This window comes from Marmota flaviventris, chromosome 6, assembly GCF_047511675.1.
Source record: "Marmota flaviventris isolate mMarFla1 chromosome 6, mMarFla1.hap1, whole genome shotgun sequence".
NCBI lineage: Eukaryota > Metazoa > Chordata > Mammalia > Rodentia > Sciuridae > Marmota > Marmota flaviventris.
In genome coordinates this window covers 93,110,479-93,138,205 of record NC_092503.1, presented here as the reverse complement: position 1 = coordinate 93,138,205, position 27,727 = coordinate 93,110,479, and the positions used below count along the sequence as shown (strand labels likewise).

Here is a 27,727-nt window from a genome sequence, read left to right as displayed (position 1 = left end):
ATCAATCTCTAACAAATTTAATACATATCATATATATAATAAATATATATAAGAAATAAAAATATATATCTGTATTTGTTACCTATCTTCGGGAGAGCCTACAGGTGGCATTTTTATTCAGTTCACTCATGAATACAATAGGTAAATGCCATGAAGGTGATAGCATGATTTCCACCTTATTAAAAAAAAAGAAAAAAAACTGCTTTCTTTAACTATAAAAAAACATGGTGTTTTTGTACATCTTGTGCTGTTATTTTAGATACAAGGGATTTTCCCAATAAAGTTCTCTGAAATTGCCCATTTCTGAGTTTATATATATCTAGGTCAAACAAGAGTTTATTATTATTATTATTATTATTATTGGCTTTCTTTTTCTTCTTCTTTTTTTTATTAGTTTCTCGTGACAATACAATGATCTTGACATATCATACATTTGAATCAAATGGGGTATAATTTCTCATTTTTCCAAGTGTATAGGTTGCAGAATCACATTGGTTACACAGCCACATATATACATATCTAGGTCAAACAAGATGGACCACAATTACACAGTGTTTATATGTTTACATCTACCCACTTCTGCAATTCCACAAAAACTTCCTGACACAAGTAATATTCTTGTCTACATTTTAAAAGTGGAACTTAAATGGATAGAGGTCATATACAGCTTTCTATTTCTCTCATCTGATAAGTCACAGAAATATAACTCAAATTTAAGTAATCTACTGTAGGAATTTTCATTTCTTATGTCATAAACTTTAATGGGATCTCTTATTCCATGAAATCACCCTACATATTTCTGTAATTCATGTGTCCATAGAGTGATTCCTTTGGTTGTCAAATATCATGCATTTCCCCCCTCATCTCTGCTGGTTTCATCTTCCTGTAAACATGCTAGCTGTTATAGGTATCTTGAATCCATAAAATCTTAATTAAGGATACCTATCAAGCAGCTGCAGTAGGAATTCCAGATTTCTTGGTGACTTCTAATTATCATAACAAATCAGCAATCCCTGTAGTCATCTACCTGCCCAGGTCTATACAACAGCCTGGCCTTTCTTGAAGAAAATCTGAAAGCACATGAAATCAATGAGAAATCTTAGATTCAAGTTGGAAATAGAGGAGGTGAAAAGTGGTGTGTTTTATAAAGTGAGCTCAAGAAAATGTAAAAAAAAAAAATGCTATACCTAAAGACCTATCACTTTCATTGGGCCATTATTATGGCTCTAATATTTCTAGCATGATTTCAGAGCAAAAGTGTGCCCATTATATATGATATCCAAGTTTTTTTTTTTATATAAAAAATATTATTGACTCATGAGAAAGAACAAATGCTCTTGACACTAAGACCAAAAAGAAATACAGCTAGAGGGGCCTCCTATAAAGAACAAGAGTAAATTTTCTAAGATATTCATGCATATATTAAAAGAAGATTTTTATTATCAGTGCTTGTTAAAGATACCTTCAATATAATCTGTTTTCATACACACCAAAATTCAAGCCAGGGAAAATAATTCTGTAGGAATTAAACACATTTGTAAAAAATTAACTATGTTTAGAAATGTATCATGGAATATCTGAAGAATAAGAGGATTCCAACCCTCCTTATAAGGTACTTTCCCATATCTCAGTTTAACTTTTGATAAATATTGGTTAGAAAAATGTTTTAGATTATACTCACCAATACATACTGTGGGAGCTGGTGCTTGGCTTTTCTAATGAAGACAGCAATCACCAGGACACATGCTTTAGCAAACAACAGTGTTTACACAAATAATTAAAATAAGCTCTCAGAACTTTGTGGGAACTTTAAGATCACATAATTTTGAGATACTTATTGCCAATGTAAAAACTCATTGCCTACAAAGTTAAACACACAACACAGATTTTATTCACAGCCATCACAATGGAGGAGAAAGAATAGACCCCCATATGAGACAGTTTTAAAGAACTGAGTTGGGAGAACTCATAGGCCATATGTGTTTGCTATTTGGCTCTACTCCAGAGAAAGATAACTTTACTCAATCTTCAAGATGGGAATCAGCTTTACAACTGGGATCCAGATGCTTACTAATGTTAACCTCTTACTGAAAAGGTACTATTTTTATTAATGATTTCAAAGAGATGGGACACAGTTCCCTCAGGAAGGTAGTTTTGTGTGTGTAAAACTGATAAGAGGACTTTAAAAAGATGAATGCTTTTTGAGGGCAGAGAAAAGCTTTTAAAAATATGGATTCTGAAGTAAATGCTCTCAAATAGGAAGGGGAGACACCTCTGTATTTAGGCCATTTGGATTCTTTAAAGTGGTTGTCTGAGAAGGTCATGGACCGAGGGCAGGAGGAAACATGCCTAAAGTATTGTGAAGCTGTAGGAAACTTTAAAGTTGTCTTGTGACAGACGAGATATTAGGAAGATTCATACAATCCTTCAGTTTTCAACTTTCAAAAGAAAATAACCAGGTATTTATTTATATTCTTGTGGTGAGCCGTTCCTATAGACCGTGGCCGCCATTAGAAGATGGCGCCGGCTTCCACTGTGGCCTGTGATAAACAACTCCTTTTATGGAGAGTTGGCACGTAATCCCTTATCACCCTATGAGAAAGATCCATGTGGCGGCTTAAGATTGGTATGCGGGAGGCTTTATTAGGCTATGCTTGGGCGCTCGGCGGAGGGGTCGCTAGAAGATGATACATGAATCAAGGCCTGAATAAACTGCTGAAAGAAGAATCCTGTGTCGTGTTTTCCCTTGCCGGCGAGGGGTCGCGACATATTCTTAAGATGATAATCTTCTGGTTTTCTAGTGAAGTCTGAGAAACATGGATGGCTTAGTAAAATCCATTCTCATTCCTACACCCAGTCTTGTCTTCTCAAATAAATCTCTGAGATATCTGATACCAGTTTTCCTAAATCAACCTGAATTCTACAGTCTTATCAGCTCATGTTACTAAAATAATAAATAAATAAGTCATTAAATCTTAGTTATTTCAGGCTTCACTTGCTTTCTACACCTTCTGACTAATTCTCACATGGTCTATTGAAGCAGTCCTAACTAACAAGGATAGAGATTTATGGTCTCACACATAAAAAGGGTCTGAGAAGATATCAACAAATAAGGTATTTATCTGCTTTTTGATTTTCAAATTTGACACTTTAATTTAAAATTTCAGGCAAATCTTGGTTTTTAAATCATATTATATCTGTGTTAATATACATTCTCTCTTAGAGTACAATGAACATAAATCTGTAGAGGGGAAACTTGGCAGGCCAAGATGACGCCTTGATCACTATTGCAACTTTCCCTAAGCCTTATATTTACCCTCTAAGGCACGGTGTTCTAGATGGAGCACTTCAGGGTAGTAAACAAGGACACCGCATACTATTGACTTACTTGGCTTACTATGCAGAGAATATGTGAAGTTACTCCTGCTAACTTTATACTCATTGACAAGTCTTTTCTCTTGCTCCTTGCCTTTTATCCTCTTTAATCTATGGGGATCATGTATTATAAATTTCAAAGTAGCCAGAATAGAGGATTTTGAATGTTGTACCAGAATGAAATGATAAATGTTTAAAATATTGGTATGCTAGTTATGCTGGGAAAAAAAAAAGAAAGAAAGAAAAGCTCACAGAATCATCTACAAAAACATCATCCAGGGGCTGGAGTTGTGGCTTAGTGGTATAACACTTGCCTGTCATGTGTGAGGCCCTGGGTTCAATCCTCAGCACCGCATGTAAGTAAATAAATAAAATAAAAGATCCATTTACAGCTAAAAAATATATTTTAAAAAAACAACAAAGTATCCACCTAACTTTCAAATACTTGATCAAAGATGATATAAGATAGTTTCTTCCCTGTTCATTCCATCAAAGGTAGACATTTCTAAATTTGTTGCTGTTTATAATTTCCACAGAAGTCAGTTGTATATGTGTGTATATTTTTCATGGAAAAAAATATAGGATTACAAAAAGAAAATCCATTATAGTATCCCTGCCACTGACACACATTAATCCTCAAAAATATTTGTTAAATTAATAAAAAATTAACAGTGACTAAATACACACAAATAACAATGGCATTGTGTCTGCAAAATATCAAAAATAATTTTTAGTCCAGTTTTGGATGAATAACTAACAAAATTCTAAAATTCCAAGTGATATAATGAGTATTAAAAATATTGCCAGAAATAGAATTTGTGATTGATTTTTAAAGTATCTTTTTTTAGTTGTAGATGGACACAATACCTTTATTTTATTTATTTATTTACATGTGCTGCTGCTGATTAAACCCAGTGCCTCATACATGCTAGGCAAGTGCTCTATCACTGAGTCACAATCCCAGCCCTATATGTGATTGATTTTTAAAAATTTCAAACTGTGTTCCACATGACTGACAACAGTAAGTTGCATTGAAGTGGTACATATACATGATTTTAGAGCTTTTATTCCAAAGTGTAGATGGAATTTACATAAAATTTGTTTGACTCAGTGAGCTGTAAACTATGTTTGACAATCAAATTATTAAGCATACCTCATTTGAATACAACCAATAATATAACACTCATGATTGTTTTTAAAATTCTGAGTTTCTAGGTAAACAAAATAACATTCTACATATTTTATTGTTTAAATAGTTTTAGGTTTAGAGCCATGATGGACAGAAAGTACTGAGCATTCCCATGTATCCTCTGTCCTTTGCCCTCACACACACATAATACCCCCCATGAACACCACCACCATCTAAGCATTGCATTTGTTCTAATTGATAAATCTACATTAATACATACAACTTTTTTTTTGTATTTACACTATTGCAGATTGAACACAATGGTGTTCCACTAGTGCACTATATTCCATTCACCTTAAAATACATATACTTTTAAGAAAGGTTTCCTTTTCCACATTTAATATCAGCTTCTTGATGATTATTATTTCACTCATATGTCTTAAACTGCTTGCATCATAAGCCAAGTCAAACTGTGATGCATTTCTCCCAGAGAAGTCATACTTTAGGAATGATTCACTGATGAAAAAGCAATCCAGATAATAACAGTTCTGCTTCATACATAGTAATCTCAAGTGTTTTATAATTTCTTTATTCTGTGATTTAAAATACTTCATATTCTATATTCTTTTGTAATTTGTCCTAAACCCTGAAAGTTGTTGATTCTATGGAAGTGAATTGTAAAAACTGTGAATTTATGCCTTGGAAGCTGAGAAGCAAATACCTCATACCTTAGACAAAGGGGTTGAATAGGCAGGAAGGAAGGGTCTACCTTATGTGTCTAGATAGAAAGTTTGCTATTTAATCTTAATGTCTACATGTAGACTCTACCACAGAGCCCAGAAGCTAGGCCTAGAAGAAGCTGACTGTCTGCTGACTTGATTACCTGGGCAATTGAGCCCTCAGGGAGCCACTGGGCCTGTTTGTCCTGGTCAAGAGTCCATGTGTGCTGAGCCTGCACATTATCTAATCACATGATGGAGAGAATAAGTTAAGAAAGCAGATGAAAACGAATACACAAATAAATCAGAGGGTCTTTCTTATGAATTGAAAATGTTCTCATAATTGTGATACATTTTGTTGACTAAAAATATTTGCATTGCTACATAGAAGCTCTTGATTGGTTAATGATGATTGAATTTTTTTAGTCTTAAAGAATAAATCATAGGATCTACTTATGTAGAATTCGTGTTTTGGAAAGCAGTAACTTTTAAATGAAAATACACAAAGTCAGATAAGTATCAATTCCTCTTTACAGTATTGCCATTCATGTTTATCAAACTTTTAGAACTGATGATGGGCCTTATAAACTCCTATTTTTTTTACAACATACAAAATAATATGTCACATGTTTTAGTTTTAAATGTCTTCTTTTCCTTCCATCTTTTTCTATGTTCATTTCTATAAGGACCTAACCAATAAATGTCATGATACTGGCTATTTGGGGATATTTATAGATAAAATTTAATGGCATTAATACAAAATAACCAGATTAACTACTTTTGTTTATTTGTTTTTCAAATTTTTTAGTTCAATTAATTCAATTGCAGTGGAAAAATAGGGCTAAGGACCTATTGTTGATGATAGGGCATTTCCAAAACAGCACAAAAGCTTGGGTTAATATCAACTCATTTTATTCTTGTTCCCACCCAGGACCCCATATTAATACATCATTAATAAAATAATCTAAGTGTTCTAATTAAATGTTACTTCTGTCATTGTTCAAACATGAACATTGTTATTATAATTGATAAGATGAATTTAGTGAAATTATGTAAGTTTTTAAAGCTATGAGCTACTTAAATGTTAGAAATTATCTCTGATTGTACTGTTAGCAAATTTGAACCTATTTCCAGGTCATGAACAATTGGTAATAACAAGATTACTCTTGGTAATTATACACTTGCAGATTTTCTAATAGTCTATCAGGTGGAATAACAATATGGAAACCCATTTTCCTATAATGCTTAGTCTCAGAAATGAGTACTTTTACTATATAATGAAGCAGGAGTTTATTAGGCATGCCATCAGACTTGAAAGGAAAAGTACAACAGACCTATTTCATGGTACAGTAGACTTTACATCAGAGAGCACTTCAGAAAGGAGCTATTAGATTTACAGAAATAATCTCGTTTCAGTTTTTAGTCAAAATTACAACACATTCAAAAGACTGAGTACAAATTGATTCAAGCTTGAATTCATCAGGGAAGCTATCTAAATTGGTTTGATTTTATGCTTTCAAATCAGTTCCTTTCTTAGGAGACACTTGCTAATCATACACTAATCTCACTGTAGTGAAAGTATTTATTCATTCACAAATAGTTACACATGCACTTTGAAGGTACTAATGAGATACTGTGCATACAACAATTGGGAGATGAGCTAAAAATATCTGCTTAACTGTGGACGAATATCAAATGGGACTGGTCATTCAATTGTGATAAGTCATGTTTAGTGTGGAGAATTTGTATTCCTAAAAGGACAGAGAAGAGAAAGTTCATGCTCTATTTCCTAACCCTACTTTTAAACAGTTTATGAAAATGGTCTTTTAAGGAAGAAAATGTCAATATATTTTAAAAGTTTGATATCTATTCTTATTACATAAATCCTAATGATCTATGTCTGTTGGATCAGAAAGAGGAAAGAAACATAATTAATTAGAGAAAGAGAAAGCTACATACACTCAAAAAGAGGTAAAGAAATTTGTGTGGAAAATTCAGTTGAAATTTTTAATTTCTAGATTGATCTAAAGTCTTCCAGCAAGTAATTTATAAAATCAGTATTAAAATAAATGTTTCCACCCAAGGACAGTATATTTCTTCTGAGTATGTGGACACAATAAAATAATTATATACTTTTAGGCCATGAAAATTAGATTTTAGGACAGAGATTATAGCAAAAAAAAACTATCATATTTAATGAGATATATGCTAGATGTAACACAAACATGATAAACCCACTATCAACTGTTGGCTGTCTGGTTTTAGAAATGATAGACTATGAATAAAAAAATGTGCTTTAGAATGTATGAAATTGTATTGCAGCCTGAAATCAATGAGTGCATCAGTCAGGGTCTAGAGAATGGATAGAATCACATCCATAATTTGAACAAGGAAAACAGAACCCTCAAATAGCTTTCACATACTCTGGCAAGCATAGAAAGCAACCTGAGAAGAGAGTAGAACTTGAAAGGACTTCTTGTACTACTGTAATATGTGAGTACAAGAGAAGAACAGATTTTCAATAAAAGTGCTAAAAACATGTACTGATGAAAAGAACAGTCTTTACAACAAGTAGTGCTGAGAAAATTAGACATACACATGCAGAAAAATGAAACTAGATATATACTTTTCACCAGTTACAAAAATCAACTCAAACTGGATTCAAGACTTAAATGTTAAGTCCTGAAATTCTGAAAGTACTGAGTGAAAACATGGAATGTTTTAGGACATTGGAATGAGAAGGATTCTTTTTGGATAAATCTCCAAAAGTACATGAAAAAAAAAATAAAATGGGATTGCATTAAAAATTTTAAAATGTATATATTTATTTATTTATCTTCTCAGGAAAATAAGTTTAAATAGATAAATAAAATTCGCATCAGAATGAAGAGGCAACCTATAGAATTGGAGAATATATTTGCAAAGTACACATTTGACAAGGGGTCAATATACTCTTTGCACTCCCCAAAACTCAATAGCCAATAAAACAAACAACACAAATAACTCAATTTAAAAATGGAAAATAGACATAACTAGACATTTCTTACAAGAAGACATAAAAGTGTCAGGTACATGAAAAAAATGTTCAACATCACTAATTACCAAGAATATGCAAATCAAACCACTGGGAGCTATCACCTCACCCTACTAGGAATGGCTACTATCAAAAAGAATGAAGATAATAAAGATAACACCTGCTGGTAAAAGGTGTGGAAAAAAGTGAAGCCTTGCACACTGTTGATGAGAATGTAAATTATCATGGGATCCTTCCAAAAAGTAAAAAGGAACTATCTATGTGATTCAGCAACCTCACTTCTGGGTATAAGCCAAAAGAGATACAGTCATTCTGCTGAAGAGACATCTACACTCCCAAGTTTATTTTAGCACTATTAACAATGGACAAGCAATGGAAAATGGAATGATATTCTGTAATATGTGACAACATGGATGAAACTAGAGATCATTACATTAAATAAGATAAGCTTCACAGACTAGTACTGGCTGATCTCACCCATATGTAGAACCTAAAAAATTGATCTCATATAGGCTGAAAAGAGAATGACAAGGATTGTAGGACAGGAGGAGGGATTGGGGACTAAATTACAGTTAGTAGCAAGAAGTTCTGGCATGATATTGCATAATGATGTTGCTATGGATAACATTTATGTACTATTGGGGCTGGGGATGTGGCTCAAGTGGTAGTGCGCTCGCGTGGCATGTGTGCGGCCCGGGTTCGATCCTCAGCACCACATACAAACAAAGATGTTGTGTCCACTGAGAACTAAAAAATAAATATTAAAAAATTCTCTCTCTCTCTCTCTCTCTCTCTCTCTTTAAAAAAAAAACATTTATGTACTATATATCTTGAAAAGTTACAACGAAAGATATTGAATATTTTCAACATGAGGAAATGATTGATTAAGGAGACAGATATGCAGATATGTTTAACCTGATTTAAACAATATACAATATATAGATATACCAAGAGATATACTATATGGTGCACCATTTATATGTGTGTGTGTGTGTGTGAGTGTGTGTGTGTGTGTGTAAGATTTAAATTCTCCAGGTAAATGTATTCCTATAAACTCACACAATTAAGCTGCCAAAGGTCTCTTTCAAAACAAGACATCACCTACAGGGAGAAAATGCTGAGCATAAAATAGAAATTGAGCAGAATAGGGAAAATAGAAAGAAAGATTTGAGAAACTGGGGTCTGGGAACAAATCTGAGACTTTGGCTGGCAAGCCACCATATACTGAAACAATAATCAATTAATAAACAAAACCATGAACAGAGCCCTGTGAACAGAAAGGAGCTAGCCTGAACTCTGTCTCTTTTTAAATACCAGAAAGGCTATTAATGTATGAAAATGAGCAAAAATAAAACAGCACGTTTCACTTAAATAAAAAATTATTAAAACACAAAGAATCAGAAACATGAAAGTATCCTTATAGACAGTGAAAATGCCTAAATGAACACAAATAACAGAAAACACTAAATCTCATTTAAATTGAAAATATCACAAATTGAGAGTACATTTAAAATTAAATGTATCAAACTTTACTAGGTCTACCCTGAATGCACTCAGAATACTGACCCCCATGACTGTGAGAATGGCTGGGAGCAGCAGTTCAGTGCTGGTGTGCAGTACAGAGTATCCTGCCATATATTACATACTGCTAGCCCAGGACAAGACCAAAATTCAAATTATGAAGTGCATTTTCTTCTGAACGCACATAGTTTTTTTAGTATTTTTTTTTCCCCTTGGGCATAGGTGGACCAAACCCAGGGCCTTCCACATGCTAGGCAGGCATTCTACCACTGATCTATATTCCCAGCCCAGCTTTGTACTGTTTTAAAGTCAAAATATCAAAAGTCAGACCATTGTAAATTAGAGACTGCCAGAAATTCTGGATTCGAATTGGCAGTTCCAGAAAAGAATGTAATTTTTCCATTTACTTTAAAAACACATTTTTAAAAGACATACAACTAAACTCTGGTGTCAGGAAATAAGCATTTCAAAAAAATATATTGGAAAAGCAACTAATTTTTTCTATATAATTCATTTGAGTTACTTTTGTGGAAAGTGAGGGGGAAAAAGAACAGTCAGTGTAAAAAATAAATGATTGGGTCAGGAAGATTTGGGTGATTCAAAAGGAAATAAAATGCTAATACCTCCAGAGTACATCCCACCTCTAACAACCAGTTACCAAGGTTACCTGGCTCCAGGGAATTGTTCCTCCCAGCAAGGAGTTGTTAATGAATGCCTTCTGAGTGTCTCCCTTCCTGCCTGTACACCTGGACAGCTCCTTTCCTGCCTTTTGTTTTATCTACCTTTTGATCACTTGGGCAAGGTAAGAAGAGGAGAGGGCATGAGAAGAAAGGAAACTTAAGACCTATAAAAGGGGCAGGACACTCCCATTCCCTGGGACACTAGCTTTGGATCCCCTCCTCTGAAGAGGAGTTCCTCTTCTCTCTCTCTCTGTTTGAAAAATAAAACTTTTTGCTCTTGCCTTAGTGTTTCTCAAGCTTTCAATCTTCAACACCAGGGGAACAGGACCTGTGAAGCCAGATTTAAAGTTAGGTAGTCAGTGTAGTTAGGTAAATCAGGTCTAATATCTAGTAAGATCCAAAATGGAGGCCATGTTGAGAATGAATTCCGGGAAAAGCTGAACAACTCTTGGAATGTTAATGAAGTCCAGGAAACCAGGACAACTCAAGGAATGTTAATGTCCCCAAGGCCCAGAGCCCATCCCAAAGAAGTGTTAATGAACAGCTCCCAGCAAACTTGAAGATGCTGACTTAAAAGTCCTTCCTGCCCAGATCATTTCTTTGGACCACCTGTGTCCCACCCTTCAGGCCTTCCCACCTACATTCCATCATTGAAAGAACTATAAAAAGGGGAACACATTTGTCCTTCAATGGATTCCGTCTCTTGGGTCCCCTTCTTCCTCCAGGAGAAGTCTTTTCTGCTGTCCTTTAATAAAGCTTCTACTTTCCACTCTGACCTTGCCTCGATGTGCTTCTCTGGCGTTATTCTTCAACATTGGGGAAGCAAAGACTCCTCACCGGTCAACATCGGTAACACCTGGATCCCAATTTTCAACACTGGTATCATTTCTGGTGTCAAAAAGGAGGGGTTTGTATTGCCATAGGGCATATAGAGATCTTCAACTATATCTGGTAAAGTTCTTTTGTTCACCTGGTGGTTGTTATAAAGGCATGTTACTTTGTTCAACTAATAAGATCTTGTTAAGACATACATTAATTTTATGTGATTTTATGTATTTCATCAATCAAAAATGAAAATACAAAACTAGATTTTTTTCTGAAAATTGGAGATGTACAATTTTCTTTGAGACTGGAATTTCCTGATCCCATGGCAAGTATTGTCTCTGAACTCTGTAATTATTCATTTCTTCAGCATCTATGATTAGACCAACATGGAAATCTCAGGTTCATCATGGATATAACAACACAAAATTGTGTTTTCACTTGTATTGCAACTCCTAAATGATTTTTCTGAGTGAATTTCATACAACCTTTTCCTCAGTGCTTTATGAACATGTCTGCTTCTACTCAAGGTCCTTGTGAGAACTTGGAGAAACCATAAGGTAAAATGTTATTAAATAAAAACACCTCTGGGTCATTGTTTAAGAAAACTTAAAAATCTTATAAAAGACATATTGTTAAATTTCTTTTCAGGTTAAATTGCAACAAGAGACTTCCACTTCCCACACAGGAACAGAATTTATAACAACATTCCCAACAGTGAGGCAGTGGGCACAAAATGGTAGCATAGTAATAGCATCCATGGCAAAGACAGATCATAGAAATGAACAGTGCAAAGAAAGAAGCTGCTCTGTGCGACAGAGGAATTATTTAGAGAGGGTTTTAAGTTAGAAAGTTTGAAGGAATATAATTGAATATGGTGCCAGATAAATTCAGGCCTCTGTTTTAAGAGAGAAATATGACTTGGTAGACTGACATGCGACCATTGCACGCAGGAAAAGCAGAATAAATGTTCAGACAAACTTACTATAAGAACTAAGGCGTATTAGCTAATAGTTTAAGTAATTTCCACAGATGAAGACCTTGAGGAGATATTAAAATCACTTGGTATAAGCAAGAAGTCACTGTATATAATTACACTAAAAATCACTGCCTACAAAAAATGTATATAATTTTCATTTCATGTTGTGTTTCTCAAGCTATCTTCTTGTTATATTAAGTATATTTGTAGGAGGAATTAAAGTTGAGAACATGAGTTCTTAGTCACTGTTTTGAACATTTCAGAAGGTTTCAGACTATGTTTATATCCAACCAGGAATTTGAGGGCATGTATTAAAAATCAAGGACTTAATATTTATCTACTCACTTGTACAATGCAGTGATACTAGGATGTAGTAAAACACTGCCCACATGGATTCACATTTATTAAATGTTTTTAGAGTCACCAACAACTTATTATAAAACTTTTCACCTTCAATTTATTAAGGATTGTTTAAAGGATGGAAATCTTAAATAAACATCTATGGTTCTTTTACTTATATCAATTAACATCTTTTTACATAGTTCTAGATAATTTATGTGCTGACATAGGCACATGTTTACTCAAACTTTTTAATAGAAAAAAAAGAGAAATAAACATTAACAATCTCTGAAGAAATTCTACAATTAAGAGCTTACAATGAATTTCCTAAATATTGTGTTACTATTTGTCTTAGTTCAAAAGGCTGCTATGATACCAGGTTTATACAGCCCTAGTTGCTGAATTTTTGATATAGTTCTAAAAATGCATGGAAAAGTAAATGTGTCTTTTTCACAGTCTAATATTTCTATGGAGATTATAAGAACTCTTAGAGAGTTGTTAACACATTAGAGCTAAACTCCAGTGAATTGAAAAACATTCATTTGAAAGAAAGTTCATTTCATAGGCCTCAAATATATAAATGTCTGATTATTTACCTGGTAGACAACTATAGTAAAATCCTACACCTTGAGTTTTACAGCTTTTGGACATACACTTGTCAATATCTGCTGCAGTTTTTGTCTGATAGAAAAGAAAATTAAACACAAAAATAGTAAATCAAGCAAGATTTGAGGAAACAGAACATACTTTATAGTCTAGATGATGGCTACATAATTTAACTGTAAGAGAATTGTAACATCACATTTTATTTTTGCTGGACAGTTTTAAAGGTGAGAATGATAGGTCATAACTATTATTTATACAAATTAAATTCTCCAAAGAAAAATGTCTATAAAATTCAAGTAAATTCGGAAATATATTTCATCATTCTTTTATTGTGGCATTTTAAAAGCTCCATTTTATTGATATTTAATATTAGTAAAAAAATGACTGAAATCAAATATGTTTGTCTGATGTTTCTATCTTTAGAAAATACCAAATTATAAGGTGTCTCATACAGATTAAATAAGAGGTAATATGGACAATATGAGACAAAATTACATTTAGAACTGGTTTATTTCTATAATTATTGGAATATGTAATGAGTCAGATAAAATTCCTAAAATTTAATAGTTATGGATGTTATACTATACATTTGTTATAATATGGTTAACTTTTAGTAACTTTTCCATCATCACATTCAGCATTAAAAATATTTTTGTGTTTTCTCATTCACAATAAATAAAATATGCAAAAGAGCTCAAGTGGAATCAGGCTTCATTTACATGCAAATTATTTAAAATTTCTTATATAAAGACTTATGTAGATATTCAGAATAATAAAGGCCAAATCAATTTTATGTCATAGAAAGTAATTTTATTTTTATACTTGTTAATAACAGTAATATGTTGGCATTAAATTAGTAAATAATTGTATTGAATTTATAATGTTGAAATATCATTTAAATTGCTTTAATAAATATTTTTCTGCTTTAGAGACAGATTTATTTTTTTATTTTGCAGTAGTGGGGATCACACCCATGTGTGCTACGTAATTGTTCAACCACTGAGCCACCTTCCCAGACTTCAAGCAGATTTATGAACAAATATTATCACAATTTTAGAGATGGAATTCCTTGGAGTTAGACAGTAAAACATATTATGGTTACATACGTAAAATACAATAAAATTTGTATTCAAATTTTGTTTTGTCTGAGTCCAAAGTGGAAATTATCCTCTACATGGTTAGAGTGAATTACTAATCTATGTGTATTCTCCCTCTCTCACAGTGTTCTGGGTAAAAAGGATGCTGAGAACCTCTGTATTAGGGACTTGGGAAGCAGTAAGAAACATGTAGGGAGAATAAGGGGTATTGAACACACCTATGTAAGCAACTATTCCTTTAAATTAACTACCAGAAATGTGTTTCCCCATCTAAGTTAACAACTCTCAGATATTTAGAGAACTCTTTGGAGCTCATATCCAAACCAGGTAGAAAACCAGACTGAGAATCATGAGTCTTAGAAAGAAGTACTGTAGTCCACACTCAACTGAGGTAGACCCAGGGGTGAGAAACCAGTGAGGATGTGGCATATTGTATCCCCCTCTAAACAGAACAGTACCAAACATGGGAGCAGGACAGTTTCATATACAAATCTTCTGGGGCTCCCTGTAAAGTACATTATTCATGCAAGTCTATGCATGAATAAACCTATTAGTAATCAAAAATTATCACAGTCATTTGTGTAGTTTTGCTCTCTTTACAAAGACATTTTCACATAAGGTACAAAGGTACATTGTTATGTGTTATATATGAAGTGTCGCTCAAGCGCTTATGTGTCAGACAATGAAAGAATCTTCAGAGGTGAAATTATTGGGTTATGAAAGACTTTATCTAATCAGTGCATTGATCCACTGATGTGGATTAACTGGTTTCCAACTGTAAGGAGGTAGGGTGTGGCTGGAAGAGGTAGATCACTAGAGCATGGCTTTGGGGGTTTACATTTTGTCCCTGGTAAGCACAGCACTGCACAGTACTCCCTCCTGGCCACACCCCCTCCTTTCTGATCGTCATCCTGCTTTCCTTCTCTATGCCCTTCTACCATGATGTTATGCCTCACTTTGGGCCCAGAACAATGGAGTCAGTTGTGTATGAAATGAGACCTCTGAAAAGGTAACCTCAAATAAACTTTTTCTCCTCTATGTGTTCTTGTCAAGTTTTTTTGACCACAACAACGAAAATGCTGACAAAAGCATACATGTTTTTAGTCAAGGTATATATTCATAAGATTGTTGGGACCTCTGCTGACCATGGAAGTGCAATCGCTGGGGAAAGAGGAAGAAAAACCACTGTTGGGAAATCCCCAGTCTTGTGATTCTGGTTTTGTGATTCTCCATGTACATGACAGTTAGAGCTTGAGAAATGGCTTCCATATACTTGCCTGAACGGCCCCAAGATATGGCTTCCGCAAACACAAAGAATAACTCCCCAGCAACGGGGCACACATACCTAATGGGGTGTTGTTTCTGTAACTGGGGTGCCTAGGCTACCCCAATCTGGGGGACTCTCCGATCTCTGATTGGCCCCTGCCTTTGCCCCCACTTCTCTTCTCCTCTGTCTATATAAGTCCTCTCCCTCACAATAAACTGAGTTGCTGCGCCATCTCCGCTGACTCAACTCCTGACTCCCTGTGATTTTTGCCAGGCTGGTTGGCGGGCCGGGTTGCGACACTTACCCTCTTGCTCAGACAGGAGACACTCACTAGCTGGTCTAGTGATTCTCCTCAACCTCTGTCGGAGGGCGGTTCCGACATAAGATAACTGTTTGAATTATGGTGTTATTCTGTCAGCATTATATAAAGGGACAAAAACAATAAAATATTCAAATCCATGCCATTGTTTGCATTAATATTTTGACTCCACAAGCTAAACTAGCCAGGCACAAAAGCAACTGCTCTAGGTTTAAAATGGCATTGCATGGTATAAAGAAAAAAAAAATGTAGTAACAGCTAAAATAAACATGCAAATAAATTGTTTAGTTAGATACATAAAGGAATTAAAAAAAAAAAAAAAAAAACCAGAAGTACAACTTCTAAACTTTCCCAATTCTTCTCAAACTCATTAAAACAAAAATTATTATCAAAATTCTATTATGGAAAGGCATGTTGAACATATACAAAAGCCTTCTCATTGTATTATTTTCTGGATTAATGTCAGATAGTTGAGCATTTTACAACCATAATTTACCAAAAATTACAACAATCATTGTAATTTCATTTCTTTTATTCCACCTTAAATTAAGGTTTCTATGCAAGTTTGGAAAAACTTTGTTTGTTGATAGACAATAATAAGAGAACAACTTAAAATTATGATATAAAAATGCTTTGAGATAATTTTAATGTTCCCGGAAAAATGAATGTTTCTCTCTCAGGTGATTCTGATTGTTGTACTTTCTGTCATAATTAAATTAGCCTACTTAATATTCACAGATTAAAAACTCAAAAAATTATGCCATCAAACTTCCTGTAAAAAATGCACTTTCGATAATTTCTAGTTGATCGGGAAAGTGGCATTATTGAATCATAATTGATTTTCTCTTTTCTATTTTATTCACTCTAGTTTTGTCTTATGTGGTATGTTACTGTAAGATGGTTCCTTAATTTAATTTTTTGACTTTAAACAAACTATTCTATTCCAGCAATCCCACACACTTATTTGCCAGCATGTACTTAATGTTTACAGTCAGATTTGGAATTTCATTTCAAACTGTTAATTCATCATTTATAGTAAACAGTTTCCAAAAGTAAAACATTAAGTTAGTACAGAAGCACTAGTGTAGAAATGAATTTGTGAAACATTTATTTCTTAAGCCAGTTTTCTTAGTCCATTCCTGATGAAGCTCAACTGCTAAAGTTATAAAACACAAAAACAAAATAGAAAAAGCAGAAACAAAATGAGATTGCCAAGAATAAAAATGCATTTTAAGTCATGCTTTGAAACAAATCAGAGGTCAAGTGTGACTGATACCTGACATTTTAATCAATTTAAGCTATTGAAGGTCTTTATACATATATGAATGAAATTCCAATGTACAGTGAATAAAAATTCCAAAGCGGTGTTCATGCTGGTTTTATAATGTGTATAAAGCAGAATAATTGGTAAATGTCATAAATAAATGAGAAGGGAATTTGAGGTACTTTTAGGCAGTTTAAGTAAAAACTAATTGCAAGGAAAATTAGTGTATTTGATGACTAAATTGGGCAGAATGGCATCCATTCAATTTATCTGAGATTAAGAAGTTTAGTTTTTCTGAGAAATGCATTTTATTTAATAGCAACATTCAGAGATATGATGTTCAATACACATGTGGTTTTCAAATAATTGAAAGATAGATATTGCAAAAAGACCTGAATATTTCATTTTATTTAATTTACATTAATTAAATGTAAACTTAAAAACTATTTTAGTTATTTGAAAACTTTTAAGTGTGTTTAGACAATTTGATCAGAATAAATCTACATTTTTAAGCTAAATTTATGGACTATAAGTATAGATTCAATGAAAAATTAACATCAAAATTAAGATTTCCTGTAAATATAAATTATATCAGATTTTAAAGACTAAGTTAGAAAAGTATAAGTTATTTTAGTAATACTTAATATTTATTACATATAATAATGCTTATATATTAAGTTAAAATATGCTATTAATATCAATTGCAATTAATTATTTTTAATGCAGTTGCTGAAACATTAGAATTGCATGTATGGCTCACATTATATTTCTATTGGTTAGTATTGAGAAAGAATAGAAATCTATAGATGAAGCCAGGCATGGTGGCACACATCTGTAATCCTATTGACTAGGGAAGCCAAGGCAGGAGTATAACAAGTTTGAGACCAGCCTCAACAGATTAGTGAGGCTCTAAACAACTTATCAATATCCCGACTCAAAATAAATAATAATAATAATAATAATAATGATAATAATAATAAGGGGTTGTGATGTGACTCAGTGTTTAAGCATCCCTGGATTTAGTCTCCAGTACCCTCCGCTCCCCCCAAAAAAGAAAGACTACAGATGATTGGATTTGAATTAGGACTATATTTCAGGACAATTTTTTTCTTATCTCCATACTTATCTCTACCCAACTCATCCCTGCTTCCTTTCTTCCTCAAGAAGCATTCATGTTTCTTCAAAGATCTCAATTGACATTATTTTTCAGTTTTCAATTAGAGTCAAGCAATACTCTATTCCGTAAAATAGATAGTGTTTCCTACAGCATTGTTTTGATGTGGGAGCAAAACCGGAAAAAAGTGATAGGAAGGTAAATGTCCGTAAGTGTTGTCAAGATATGTGTGTGTATTTTGCAGGGCTGGGGTTGTGGCTCAGCAGTAGAGCACTGGCCTCGCATGTGCGAGGCCGATCCTCAGCATGACATAAAAATAAATAAATAAAATAAAGGTGTCTAACTACAACTAAAAAGTAAGTATCTTTTTTTTTAAAAAAAAAAAAGATGTGTGTGTATTTTTAATCCTATCGTGAACTAACTAGAAACCACAAATTTAACAGTTTTTACAAATGGACACAGTAGTGATTCAAAGAAGAATGGGAATGAGAGAACACTGGGGTAGGAGCTCATCTGCCCAAAAATTGTTCTACAGTGTTGTTTGCAAATCCGTGTTCCCTCCAAGAAAGTGGAGAGAGGAAATCAACACACTAATCATTTAGAGCAGGAGGAGGGAAAGAGCTGTCCACAAACAGATTTATAAGACAAGGCCCAGAGATACAGATTGTCATCAGAGCAGTACTGCAGCTCTTGGGAAAATCTGGCTGATCATGAACACAGTATGGATGATCTAGAAAGATCAACGAAAAGCTAAAAACAACAACATACTTGGTTTTCTGTCCTTGTAGGAATTTCACCAGCATTGCCCTTAATTTGACTTTTTAAGACAATATTTATTTCATCAATAATGATTTCTCATTCAATTCTATTCTTTTCAGATAAAGATAACTCTCTAAAAGTTTGCTAAAAGTGCCCAGCTTTTACAACTTCATAGCTCAAGACTGGCTTCTATGACTTACTTTTTAATACTACATGTGATCATTTGGTATTGTCTCAAAATACAGGAGCTTATTATGGATAGCTCAAATTAACTGTGGAGCTGCATGAAATGTAGTTTTTTGAAGTAGTAAAGAATATTTTTAGGTCAGTATTTCTAAAAAAAAAACTCAAGAAAAAAAAATTTAACCAAAATGGGCAAATTCTTATTAATTTAAATAAATAAAGCAAAGCTATTATCTAAGTCCCTTGATGTTTAATAATTTCACTAAAAATTCAATGGGCTATGTCAGGATGAATGACATATTCCAATATTTCAAGAACACTAAATTTTGTACTTTTTATTTTCACTGATGTCTTAGTTTCACTGACTTTATTTGAATTTTACAAACAACTTCGCTCCTTCACCCATGTTTAAAAGTCTATCTAATCAGTGGTGCCTAAAGAGAAAAGGGAAACATCCTGCATTAAAATCTCAACAGGTAGCAAGGATCTCACTGGAACCATTTCTCAAGGTAGGTCTCACTGTTAGGATCTCAAGTCCTTCCTCTTTGCAGCAAAGTATAATATTGTAATTTCAATATTAGCTTCAATAAGACAATTATAAATGTCTATTAGGTAAATTCATTGTGCTAAAAGTATAATGTAAATAATTTACATGCTCACTGTGTCAGGTACTGAAATGAACTTTTATAGGATCTCAGTGACCCGTTATAATAAGCCTTTTAGTAGAATGACTGTAATTTTTACTTTAAAGGTGACAAAAGTAAGCTTAGGATAAATAACTAAACTGAGACAACAAAACTGAGACATTTGGAGACTATAAACTCCAAATCTCTGTTTCCAAACTCACACCCTTATGTGTTATGTTATTATGATTATTGAAATAAATATTATGGATATTTTTATAGTAAGTATATAATAAACATTTTCATTTCTCATACAAATATTTCTCACAAAAATATAAACTTCTTAGTATTACCTAGACTTTTATTTAAATAAATATTTTCTTTTATCGTACTCTGTTCACTAAAAAAAAAACTGTGAGGAAAAACTAATTCATCACGTAACTGTCACTTAAAGGGAATTCTTTAAAGAATACATTTTTCAGCTGGGCATGGTGGTGCATGTCCATAATCCCAGAAGTTCTGAAGGCTGAGAAAGCAGGATAGCAAGTTCAAAGCCAGCCTCAGCAAAAATTGAGGCACTAAGCAGCTCAGTGAGACTGTGTCTCTAAATAAAATACAAAGTAGGGATGCGGATGTGGTTCAGTGGTCAAGTGCCCCCAAATCCAGTTGCTAGTACCAAAATAAAATAAAATAAAATAAAAAAGAATATATTTCTACATTATTTTCTCTACCTTGGATTGGCAATATGATGTTAATATTCAGATTATTTAGTTTTTTTAAAAAAAATAAACGTAGTTGAATTGTAATTTATATTTTCCTATTGTTCTTAAGATTACTGTAGCAATTTCAAGAAACTTGAAGTTCTGGGAATATAAGGGTTCTTCTGCCAAGAACTGCTGAAAAATCTTTACTCCAATATTTGACATTTTATGCTCTTCTGAATGTATTCTAATGCATGGTCACGGTACAAAATGACTATCATTAGTGCTGTCACAGGCCATGGCTATGGGAACACCATGACTAATGCTAAGCTATCAGCACTGTCAGTGCAAGGTGTATTCTCATAATTTCTCATACTGACCATGGAACCAATTTCCACTGATCCCTAAGTCATAAAACTTTACAATTACCCTGAGTTCATTAATAATGTATTACAGTTCTCATTCTCAATCAGAGTTTAATCAGACCCATGTCTCACAGGAAAGTTGACAAGTAAGCCACAAAATTATCCATATAAATGTCAAGATTTATTTTCCTAACATAAATGATCTAACCTAGTCAAGCATAGTTAATAATAAAATCGCTCTTTCTGAGATTACCATTCACCTGATTGTCATGCCCATTTTAGCCTTACATCTCAACCTCTCTAATGATGGAGGTTATGGATATGGTCTCAATAAATAAAACAATTTATAAGAGTCATGTCCATTTTTATTAAAAATAAGAAATCATGAATATATATACAATAATGCTTATTATTTCCTTGCAATATGCACAAAACCAAATGGTTCAAAATAATTCATGCCAATGAAATAAATGTAAAGAAAAAATATATTAAAATAGTAATTTTATTCTACAGATATCTCAGACTATCATCTTAACAAAAATCATAACAATTTGGATCACACTTATAGTATCTGAATACTTCCAAATAGGGAATTATGTATTGGAGTGCTTTTTAAAAGGTATTACTTAGGAAATAAGCATAATCTTGCTTCATAATTGCATTTTGTATAAATTTGTACATAGAAGTTTATTTTAATAACGAAGGGTATTTTTAATAAAATTTCTGAGTTCATGCAGATGTTTTCTGTCATTGTTATATTACTATGTACTTATATTTTGATTTATGTGTTTGTCATTGCTGCTGTTTGGATACTACTATGTTGCCCAGGTTGGTATTGAACTACTGAATTCAAGTAATTGGGACTACAAATTCATACTACATGCCTGGTTATGAATTTATTGTGGATGTAGTGTTTTCATCATAATATGACTGAAAAACACTTGATTTTCTTCACTATAAATATGCAAATTCATAAGCTTTCGAAAGGTAACACATTATATAACTAATTACACAAATATTTATCAATTTAAGAAAATTCATGAAAGAGTGTTGTTTATTTGTTTTAGAAGATTCATAGAAGACAGATAAACTGATAAAAGAAACAAATGCTGATGAAATTTCAGGAACAACATATTGATAGGAGAAAAATACTAGACTAACTTTCAGGGCTGTGTTTGAAGAATGTTTCTTCTGTCAATTTTTATCTGCCATCTGTCTTAATAAAAACATTGTTGAGAGTAGCTTCCCTTCTGGGCAGAAACAAAGTTGTTGACATCATTCTGACAGCTCCATTTAGCAGAGAATACAATTCGATTCATATATTGAATTTATATGCACTTTTAGATTCACAGAACTTTTTGTGGATGAGGAAACTTTTCTGATATTTATTAGAAGCAGAAATACAATTTTCTATAATTCACAAAATCAATAATTTATTTTTATCAGTATAAATTAAAAATTAAAAAAACAAGTATATTTATTTCTATTTCAATTGACTTATTCTATCTGGGCTGTACAATGTATAGTTTACATCTGTTAAAGTTAACTTGATAATACAAAAAAAAACCTGTAGGTAATATTCAATACCATTGACTCTTCATATAACTGTGAAGAAGCTGTGATACATTGAGGATCATTGGTAGCAGAAGTTTCTACATAATAAAATATACTTATTTTGTTTCCTAGATAAATTAACTTTCTATTCATTTGCTTTAATAATAGCAGATTAAGTACAATAAATGTCTGATACTAGAAATATTATTTTGTTTAATAACCACTTCTTATTCAACTGTGATTTTTAGTATTTGTGCAAAACTCAATGCTAACATTTTTATCATTTTATGTATATTCATATTGATTTATTTTATTTTCTCAACTTAAGAATACTTTATTTATTCTTATTTATTTCCTTTCCTCTGGTCATGGAAGATTATTTAATTATATATATATATATACACACACACATACATATATATATATGTATATATATATATATATTTAATTATATATGTGTGTGTGTGTATACATATATATCACACAAAAAAATTATTCTTTTTGTTCAATCTTATTTTAATGCTTTCTTTTAGGAATTTTATATCAATCTTCTTTCATAATTTAATACTTCCTTTCATGTTTGTGTAATATATGCTATTAGATTCAACACTTCTAGTATTAATATAATTTATAATTTCATATTTAATTTGTTGGTTTTATGTATTACTCTAAACTACCCCTCAAATGTAAATGGTTAATATATACTAGAAATCTTCTATAATAGGCTATGCACTATTAGAAATATAATTTTTGTCAAATAAAGGATGCTCATAAGAAGAATATTTTTATTTCTGAATCTTGCTTCATCATTGGTAAAGATCAGTTTTAATATCTCTTGGTTAATACAAATGACCTACAAATTATCAATAGTAGCAAGATAAATGTTTCAACAGTTTTATGGTAATCTTCTTCTCAGAATCAAAGAGTTCTCTAACAAAGCTTGCTGAGTTAAAATTGACCTCTGAAAAGAGATATTTTCTTACTGTAAGGCAATTCTATTGGTTATTAAATTGCCATTAGTTGCTAGGCACAGCAGTGCACCCCTCTAATCCCAGTGTCTAGAGAGGCGGAGATAGGAGGTGAGGAATTCAAAGCCAGATTGTCCCTGAGTTCAATCCCCAATACCAAAAAGAAAAAAAAAATTGCCATTAGTTTAATATGAATATACATAAAATGATAAAAATGTTAGCATTGAGTTTTGCACAAATACTGGGAAGAAGTCAATTGCAATTATTCAATGCAGGCTATACTTAGAATCAACCCAACTTTCTTTAAGCTGTGAAATAATTTTAACTCAGATCACTAGGGGAATATGGGCTGGCTCCACAAACAGTACACACTGGTCCATGAAAGAAAAACAGAGTGGAATGTTTTGTTGTCTCTTTTAAAAATAAACAAGATCATTTCCCAAAACTATTTGTCTAAGCATTTCCTTCACAGTAGTGTGGTCTACTGTCTAATACACAGCCTGATATTAAGACAGGAAATAAATCACCCATAGGCAGATAGGATATGGGCCTCAGAGAAGGAAGCATCTTATTGTAGTCCCTGACAGCTTCAATCAAGATGGCTCCTCCTTAGCTATCCTTAGCAATAAAAAATGTATAAAATGTACCCCTACTCCAAGCACTTCCTCTCACTAACACAAATGCCAAATATTATAGTTGGGCCTGTCCTCTTAATAATCTAAATAAGGGATTAAACTTGTGTATTTCTAATTGGCCTATTAAACCCAGTGCTTAAAGAGTTTAATTGGCTCAGGCTGGTATCCCTCATTTACATAGACTCCACAAATCAATGGCACTGGACCATCTGAAATGTCAAGCCTCAGACAAAGAACAACCAGTGGTAGCCTCCCTTGGAAGCCCTCCTGTAGTTTGAAAGCCTTCTTCTGTTTCAAATAAATATTGCTTTTCTATCTTCTCCTTGTGCATGGATCTCATTCTTTGAATTCATGAGACAAAGAACCCATCTGATATCATGCACCTTGTTACAGTAATACACAAAAAACTGAAAATTTTATGCACAGTAAGGAAAACAGTCTTCAGAGTAAAGAGATAACCTGTCTAATAAGAGAAATAATTGTCAGCTAGATATCTTACAGAAGGTGACAGAATATATATCCAGAATGGATAAAGAACTCAAAAACATACCAAAATAATTGACTTGAATGGATATTTCTATGAAGAAGAAATACTAATGACTAATAAGCATGTGGAAAAAAAAATCTCAAAGTTATTGACCATCAGGGAAATACAAATCAAAATTACAAGAAGATATCATCTCAATCCATTTAGAATGGATATTATCAACCAATCAATCAATTAATTATTCTGCAGAGGATGTAGAGAGAAGGAAATCATCTTACAGTGTTGATGGGAATATAAGTTTGTCTTTTTCCATCATGAAGAAGAGTACAGACACTTCTTAGAAAATAGTTAAATGCAATCTATGTGTTAGCCCTGTTCAAACTTCCCTTTCTGATTATCAGCTACTGGTTGATCATGCCCATTGGAAGACCCTCAAATTTGAAAAAGGAAGCCAGCTAGAGGCATAAGAGAGAGGTTCTACTCTCTTCCTCACTTAAGGTGCTGGTGTTACATAGTTATCTGCAGGACAGCAAAACCTAGGAATTTTCCCTTGCTAAAATTTACATTTATTCAGACTTACCATAGCTACAAATTTTGTATTTCTTCATCTCAGACACTGAGAGTTTCCACCTACCCCTTCCATTTTTTAATCTTGAAATTCCTTAATTTCTCTTTCCTTGGGCTCTTAAATCATTGCCAGGATCAGAACCTTTTTATTTATTTTTATTTTTGTATGAAATGCACAGATATGTGTCAAACACTTTTTTGACTGTTTAGCTCTGTAGCAGGGATAAATGGAACTCTCTACTGAGGTTAGGACTTTATTTTTATGTTTTTTTAATAAGTTTATTTTATTTATTTATATGTGGTGTTGAGGATGGAACCCAGGGCCTCACATGTGCTAAGCAAGTGCTCTACTACTGAGCCAAAACCCCAGCCCAGGACTTTATTTTAAAATAGACCACTCTAAATTACCTTTTTGTTTTAATGTTTCCATTTTTTTTCCTTCTGATTTTGTCTTTGTCTTCTATAATACATAGAAAAATTTCTAAGTGAGGCAAAAAAGTATCTTAAGACATATGTTTATTCCTGGTTTGGGATGTAACTTTTAAAGATTAGTATTTTTAATATTCGTATATTCTTTGAGCCCCCAGGGTATCCAAGCTGATAAGGAATTTAGTTCCTTCCTTTTGACTGTTATAACTTTAGTGACTGTCTGCCCCTGAACTCCACAGTCTCCTTTGTAGCAGGGAAAGAACAGTTTCCTAAGAATAAAGCAGAGAATAGTGGAAACCATAACAAAACAAGAAAACTAAAGACTTTTTTTTTTCTTAAAAGGTAAAATTAGCAATAAAAGTCTCTAGGCTGTATGAATTAAGAGTACCTAAGTTGTCAAAAGCTTGTACCCACATAAGGAAAGTAGAATGTACCCTCCAATAGAATTGCATGAACTCTTTTGCCTTGCTGTACGCAAAACTTACTTATGTGTAAAAGTAAAAGCCCTGCGGTGCTCAGGGCTCAGACTTTGGGAATTATCACTTTGGGCTGTGGAGCTAGAAAGAAAGTGTTGCTTCCAAATCTTTGTGTCTTGACCCATATTTCTTGCTACAATATGAAATGATCATAGCTACTATCATATTTAGTATAGAAAGAAAGATAGAAAGAATGAAAGAAAGGAAGAAAGAAAGAGAAAAAAAGGAAAGGAAAGAAAAGAAGAGAGGGAAGGAGTAAGGTAAAAAAGCACAATACCCTGAAAAATTTCCTCTGAGATTAGGAAAATGGCAAAATGCCAATCTCACCATGCCTATTTAGGAATATTGGGAATTTTAGGCAGAATTATTAGGCAAGCAAATGAAATAAAACTCATCCAAATCAGAAAGAATGTGAACTTGTATCTGTTGGAAGAGGAAAGTGTCCTATATGTAGAAAACTCTAAAATCTCTTATAATAAAAGAAACCAGTGGAAATGGTGAGCTAATTGAGTAAATTTGCAGGATACAAGATCAACATAAAAAATCATGTTTTAAAAATATTTGTTTATCTTATTTAGTAAAGGGTGTCTACTTTTAAAAATCAGATGTGTTTCTATTCAGCAATAACAAACTATCCAAAAATGAAATTAAAGACATAGCTTCTCTAGCACAAAAGAAAGGGAGAGAAGGAAGAGAGAAAGAAAGGGAAGGAAAAAAGGAAAGAGAGCAGACATCATTCCAGGTCTGGGGTGTAGCTCAGTGCTAGAACATATGTTTCCCATGGCCTGGGTTAGTTTACCAGTGTGTGCACATGCATACACACACACACATGCTCACACGCACACATCCACACACACTCCATTTACAATGAAAATGTAGGAATAAAATATATAGGAAAAATATTTGATCAAGAAGGTTAAAAAAGCCAGGAGCTGTGGGGCATATCTGTCATTCCAGTGGCTCAGTGGGCTGAGGCAGGAGGATTGAAATTTCAAATTCATCCTCAGCAACTTAGTAAGGCTTGGAGAGCAGTGATTTGGATCATGGTCTCTGATTGTATCATGGCTGCCCTTTTCCTGGGAACTTCTGTAGCAAAGGTGTAGGTCAACATGGCACAATTGCCACGGTGATATCTACCCAAGGAGGCTCCATGCAAAGGCACAGAACTTTATTAGAACCTCAAGCTCAGGCACCAACTCCTGAGGACACAGAATTCTAAGCATAACAAGATAACCCTAATGTCTTGCCAGTCCTGAATCCTTTAGATCACCTGCTTTTTAAAACTTTCCCACAAATACCCTTTTGTTGAAATCTAAATAATAAATGGTGCTGTAGGAACTCTGGATCATTCATCTTCCATCAGGGGATGATGTACCATCTGGCACTAGCTTTTTCTATGTGTGTCTGTTTTTCTTTTCTCAATGCCCCATCACCCCTCCCCAGCTTCTGAATTAACAACAATAACAAAAAACAATTGAAGAATAGATCTCATGTTTAAAAAAAAGTGAGGGAGACCAACAGAAAAGAGGCAGCAGCAACAAAGCTGATGCTTTCTACTTTGTAAAGGTAACTTGTTTCTCTAATTTCTGTTTGTTAAATATCATCATTCGCTATGCCACACACAGAATTTCACAATTTAGTTCAACCTACATCTTAAATTTCATTAAATCCTATGTTTATGTTCACCGCACTGATTATGGCTTCCCAGTCTTATC

At 33.1% G+C, this 27,727-nt stretch overlaps 1 protein-coding gene across 1 annotated transcript in view; it reads right to left on the bottom strand.

Moving 5' to 3' along the window:
* The window catches only part of Eys (eyes shut homolog), a 1,581,889-nt gene that overhangs the window by 1,215,705 nt on the left and 338,457 nt on the right, over nucleotides 1-27,727 (bottom strand). Inside the window, 1 exon segment of the mRNA XM_071613805.1 lies at nucleotides 1,682-1,746. Coding sequence (XP_071469906.1) covers nucleotides 1,682-1,746 — 65 coding nt within the window.